This window comes from Trypanosoma conorhini (genome assembly GCF_003719485.1).
Source record: "Trypanosoma conorhini strain 025E chromosome Unknown Tco_14.4_contig_00783, whole genome shotgun sequence".
In the NCBI taxonomy this organism is placed as follows: domain Eukaryota; phylum Euglenozoa; class Kinetoplastea; order Trypanosomatida; family Trypanosomatidae; genus Trypanosoma; species Trypanosoma conorhini.
The window spans coordinates 1-5,662 of NW_021704871.1; the positions used below are offsets into that span (position 1 = coordinate 1).

Here is a 5,662-nt window from a genome sequence, read left to right on the forward strand (position 1 = left end):
TTCCTCAACACCGAAGAAAGTTCCCCTGGATAAGTGGCGAATGTTGTGTTTTGCATGACAACATCCACACGCACATCGTCCTCCACAACGAAGTTCCGCGAGTGCAACGAAGCCTTTAGCCCCGCAACGATGTTCCTGGAAAAATCATCAAGCCTCGGGATATTGAAGCGAAAAAACACAACCTTGACTTCTTTTTGAACCGCCGCAGACCGAGCAGCGCCACATGGAAGGGGCAGCAGCAGCAGAAGAGGGAGGACGACGACGACAAGGACAAGAAGGCACGGCGCCGCCGCAGAGGGCCGCAAGCCCAGCTGCGCACAGCAGCCGCGCCGCCCCCAACACACCGCCATAACCGCTGCTGCCCTGCAACTGTCTTGCTGTGTAGCCTGTGGATTCCTACAGCAAAGAAATGGAAAGCGGGAGAAGGGGGAAAGACAGACACGGTGCACAGGAGGCGGCGGAGGAGAAAAGGAACCGTCTTGTCTGCAACAGCCGCAGACTGCCTTTTGAGCGGGGAGGCCAGAAACGCCAGTGCGCACGCCTGGGCACAACCCTGCAGCAACAACGGAGCGGGTTGTTATTTACATCGCCTCCCACGCCATCGCGGTCGCCCCGCACAGCTGCGCGATACATCGCTGCGAGGACGCCTGTGCGCGCCGCGCGGCTGCCCGCGCCCTTCGCGTGCCTCCGCGTCAACCAGCGCGCGACGCACCCAACGCCCACGGCCAACACTTGGCCGCACTCGTGGCACCGGCGCTGTCGCACCTCGCGCGCGACGCACGGCCGGAGGAGGGCGGGGCGCAGCAGTCGAAAGACGGGGCACCCGACACACAAACGGCACCGCACCACCACGCCGGGGAGAGGGGCCCTGCAGGGGCGCAAGCGGCAGGGCCGGATCGGCGCCGCATCCTCCACAAGCCAGGCAGCCCCAGCGGGCAGCCGCGGACGCCGCTCACAGCCGCCGCGTGGATCACGGGGGGGACTCGGCGCCGCCGCCTCCCACGGCCGCGGCTGCCGCCCGCAGCTGCGCGTCACCATCGTCGCCGGCCCGCCCCTCCGCCCGCTCCGCCCCCGCGCCAGCAGACGGCACGCGCGCCGGCCCGCCGCCAGCAAGGGCGCCCTGCCTCACCGCCTCCCAGCGGGCCGCGAAGTGCTCGCGGATCCAGCCCGCCGCGGTGTCGCCCACCTGCGCGAGGGGCGCCCTGAACCGGGGGGGAATCGCGTACGCCATCGCCCCCGCCCCCGCGCCGTCCCCGCCCACGCCGGGCTCCGGCTGCAGCCTCAGCACACGCATCAGCTCCGCCACGCCGCCCTCCGTGAGAGCGTCCACCACCTGCGGGGGCACCAGCAGCAGAAACGGCGCGGCGGCACCGCCGAGGAAGTGGCTGTACGCCCTGTAGAAGAGGTCGCTGAAGGCATCCAGCACCAGCGCCTCCTGCGCCCGCAGCCGCTCCCTCGGCGCCCGCAGCTCCGCCGGCAGCTCCTCTCCGCCGTCGCCGCCCCTCGCCGCCGCCGCCGCGTCCGCCCCCGCCCCCGCCGCGGAAGACACCGGCGCCTGCGACCGCGACTCCCTCGAGCGCGCCGCCCGCGTCTCCGCCGGCCGCTCGCCGCGCATGTACGTCTCGCGGAAGAACTCGTCGCGGGTCACGAGGAAGTACGCCTGGTCGGCGGTGCGCAGCGCCACGTCCTCGTCGAGGTCGCCCTCCTGCGCCGGCTCACCGAACTTCGGCGCCAGGTTCACCGGCATCTCGCTCGCCGAGTTGCGGTCCGCCACCCGCAGCGAGCCGCACCACAGCAGCCACAGCCGGTCCCTCGCGTCGCTCTTGAAGTAGAGCACCATCCGCGTGATGTACTTGTGCTCCGTGTAGAAGAAGTGCGTCACGATGTCGGCGCACACGCTCTTCACCTCGAACGCGACGTGTGCCGAGACGGCGCCCTCCTCGCTCAGGTACTCCGGCCCCTCGTACGTCACGGTGATGGCAAAGGGGTCGTTCTCCGCGCGCTTGCGGTCCGCGATGGGGAACTTGTTCGTGCGCCGCTGAATCATGGCGACGCGGGGGCTCCACACCGCCCTGATGACGCTGTTGTGGTACCCCTTCGGGAACACGAAGCGCTGCAGGATGCCCGCCCGCTTCGTCTTGCGCGCGATGAAGCCGCCGACGCTCTCCGTGTTGAGCACCTCCACCTGCGTGGTGGTCTCGCTGGCGCCGCCGCCCACGTCCTCCTCCAGCGTCGACAGGTACGTCGCCACGATGGGGCACGTCTCGCTCACGCCCCGCTTGAAGCCCGCCTCGATCGTGGCGGCGTCGAGGTCCTTGCCCTGCCGCCGCGTCACCTCGCGCGCCCGCACGTCCGTCGTGTACCACCCGCGCGGGAAGTTGTGCTCGTACACCACCGTGTCGGGCACAAACACGTTGCGGCACGGCTTCATCGTCTTGGGGTTGCGCTTGCAGAGCAGGTCGTAGAAGCTCGTGACGACGTCGTCCCCCTCCATCGGGTGGTTCTTCATCCACGCGTCCTCCGTCCTCCGCCCCTTCCGCGCCATCGCCCCGCCCGGCCGCTTGCTTTGCTTCTCTGCGCAGAGACCACGCCGCACAAACTACGCCGTGTGTGCGGCAAGCGAGGAGAGAGAGGGTGCGGGCAAGAGAGGGCGGCAAAGGAGAGAGAGAGGGGGGCGTGGGCGGCGCCAAGGCAGAGGGACACGTGCACCGCAAGAGAAGGAAAGAGGGAGTGGGTGAGGGAAGGGGAGGTCGATTGCGAGTGCGTGCCTCCACAACGCCACAGCGCCGAGAAAGCAGGGGGCGGGGCACCGGGGGCAGGCGGCGTCCCCTCCGCTACGAGAGGCCGGCCCGCTGGCTCTCGTGCAGCTTCGCCAGCGGCACCTGCCTCAGCGGGACGCCGAGCACGTGCCTGCGCCCGCCCCTCAGCGCCGCCTGCTGCACAAAGACGGCCTGCACCACCTCGCGCCGACGGCGCCCGCGTCGGTGATCGGGCGCACCGCCGGCGGCACCCGCATGCAGTATGTCGTACACCTCCCGCCTCCGCACCGCGATGGGCGCAAGCACCAGCAGCGCCACCACTGAGATCACCGCGGCAGCGCCCAGACCCGCCACCGCGGCGTAGCCCGCGTCGAACTGGCGCGCGTCCGCCTGCGCCACCGGGACGCAGCGGGCCCCGTCCTCTGCCGGCGTGGTGTACGAGCACGCGTACCCGTTCGGGGTGCCGCGGAGGCGGGTGGAGTGGCACATGCCGTCGAAGCAAAAGGCGCACCCGTTCCACGCGTCCCTGCCGCACACCTCGCAGCCGTCGAGCGAGTGGCGCCAGCAGGGGTCGTTGAGCACGTCGCAGTTCGCCCCGCCCCACCCCGCCGCCGCGTCGCAGCGGCACACCCCGCACTCGCAGTACCCGCCGCGGCGGTTGCAGTGGCCGCAGTCGAACGGCCCCTCGCACCGCACCTCGCACTCCGCCCCGCTGAACGGCTCCGGGCACCGGCAGGCACCTGTCCCGTTCACGCCCTCGTCGCACTCGCCCCCGTTCACGCAGCGGCGGCACGGGCGGCACCCCGGGCCGTAGCTCCCCGCAGCGCACAGCTCGCACGCGGCACCGCTGAACCCGGCGGCGCACACGCACCGCGAACTCGCGGGGTCGCACGTGCCGCCGCGCCCGCAGTCGTTGCACCTCCTCGTGGGGTCAAAGCGGATCCGCGTGCCGGTGCGAATCAGCGACGGCGGCACCATCACCGTGGCCGCGTCCTCCACGCGGTACCGGAAGAGGCCAACAAACGGCGGCGGGAACGCGAAGAAGTCCAACGCGGGGGCGCTCGCCACCGCCGCCGCAACCGGCAGGCCGTAGCGGAACTCCACCGCGCCGCCCGCGTCGAGGTAGACCTGGTACGTCGCGGAGCGAGCGAAGGAGGCGAAGGAGGAGGCGTTGGCCACCTCCACCACAAACCCCGGGGGGCACGGCGGCCGCTGGCAGAGGACGCCCGCCCCGCTGCGCTCGGGGAGGCGCGCGTACGTGATGGACGTCCCCGGCCCCCACAGCCCCGCCGTGGCGAACGGCGCGACGGCGAAGGTGTAGTTGCCGTCGGGGCACACGTTCCAAATCGGCCCGCACCGCTGCGTCGGGGAAAAGACAGAAATGAGGCCCGCCGACAGCAGGTGCGTCGTGTTCGTCCTGTGCGACGCCTGGTCCCTCGTGAAGAAGGGGAAGTCGAACCCCAGCTCCAGCCGCAGCGACTGCCCGGCCGGCGCCGCCCGCACGTGCCCGCCCAGCGCGGCGAGGTCGACGAGCTCGGCGCCCTGCCCCACAGCCACCGCGTAAAACTCGTCGCTCACCGACGCCGCTCGAAAGCCCCCGTGCGGGCAGCGGCTGCCGGCGAGCGACGCCGCCACGCACTCCGCCGTCGCCGCGCACCACACGCACGCCCGCCCCGCAGCGGCGCAGGCGGGTTCGCCCACGGCCGTGGCGCACAAGTCCGCGACAGGCTCGTACCGAATCGCCGCGATGCCGACCGGACGCGGCGAGGAGGTCGCGACGACACGCTCGCGCTTCGACAGCACGAGGCCCACCGAGGCGCTGCCGCACGCGGGGACCCGGCGGTACCGCATCACGATCGTGCCGTTGGCCCACACCGCCACCTGCGCCGTCAGCGTCTCCGCCGCCGCCCCGCACGCAGTCAGCGGCACGTCGCGGTACTCCACCGTCACCCGCTCGTGCCCCGCGTCGCCGCCGGCGCCCCCCACGCCGTGCACCCGGACACTCGGTGACAGCCGCGCCGCCGGGGGGTTCAAGTCCGCCACGTACAGCCCTATCATCGGCCAGTCGCCGCCGCCGCCGTAGATCGCGCTGCCGAACTCGTAGTCCCCGAAGAGCGTGTCCGGCGCCGCGTCCGAGCAGAAGAAGCCGCACAGCGGCGCCGGCGTCGGCGCGAGAAAGCCGTCCGACGACACGTGCCACCGCACGGAGTCACGGCTGAAGAACGGCGAGGAGATGTTGAGCGCCTCAAAGTACGGCGCGTCGTTGTAGCCGGCGACGAAGGAGCCGCGCCCGCGCTCGAAGGCGGCCTCGTCGTACTGCGCCCAGTGATCGGCAGGGAGGCCGGGCACATCCTCCGCACGCACGGTCTGCGTGTCGTACCGCACAACGGCCGCCGCGCCGCGCCGCCGCGCCGCACAGAGGCAGCACAGCAGCAAAAGTATGTACATCGCAAAACACTAGGAGGCAACCAACTCCTGCGCCGCGGAAGAGCCGCACGCACACGAAGAGAAGCAGAGAGATCAGCAGCTCGCACTGGCGGCGACGGCGGCGGCGGCGAACGCACGCACGCCGGCACAACTCCCGCGGCCGCCCCGCCAGCAACCCGGCGAGGGGCACCGCACAGGAGCAGGGAAGCAGAAGCGGGGGGCACGCAGCGCACACGCGGCCGTTAGGAGGAGAAGGTGGAGCCGAAGAACGGGGAAACAACGGCGGGAGAAGAAACGGGGGGTACTCGAATTACAGCCAATCCCTCAGGGTTATACATGCACCCGCAGGAACCCGGCGCCGAGCCAAACCCGTCGCACGGTGCCGCGGGGGGAGGGGGGAGCGTCAGGGGCGGCATGGTCAACGCCGCCCCACACACACGCACACACTTACTTACATGGGGACCACACGCATATAC

General features: G+C 71.1%; 3 protein-coding genes across 3 annotated transcripts, besides 2 other annotated features; all 3 read right to left on the reverse strand.

Moving 5' to 3' along the window:
* Positions 1-350, reverse strand: Tco025E_08440 (receptor-type adenylate cyclase; the record flags this gene model as incomplete). The annotated part of the gene is made up of 1 exon (XM_029375289.1): positions 1-350. A coding segment is annotated over one exon (350 nt), but the record flags the coding sequence as incomplete, so codon positions are not given.
* Positions 351-970: 620 nt separating this feature from the next.
* Tco025E_08441 (uncharacterized protein) lies at positions 971-2,545 on the reverse strand (the record flags this gene model as incomplete). Its single annotated transcript, XM_029375290.1, has 1 exon — positions 971-2,545. The coding sequence occupies one exon, from the start codon at positions 2,543-2,545 to the stop codon at positions 971-973; it is 1,575 nt and encodes a 524-aa protein (XP_029224606.1).
* Positions 2,546-2,618: 73 nt separating this feature from the next.
* Positions 2,619-2,670: a sequence feature (GA-rich).
* A 164-nt stretch (positions 2,671-2,834) lies between these two features.
* On the reverse strand, positions 2,835-5,207 carry Tco025E_08442 (uncharacterized protein; the record flags this gene model as incomplete). The annotated part of the gene is made up of 1 exon (XM_029375291.1): positions 2,835-5,207. One exon carries the CDS (start codon positions 5,205-5,207, stop codon positions 2,835-2,837), a length of 2,373 nt encoding a protein of 790 aa, XP_029224607.1.
* Positions 5,208-5,294: 87 nt separating this feature from the next.
* Positions 5,295-5,316: a microsatellite.
* The last annotated feature ends 346 nt before the right edge of the window (positions 5,317-5,662 follow it).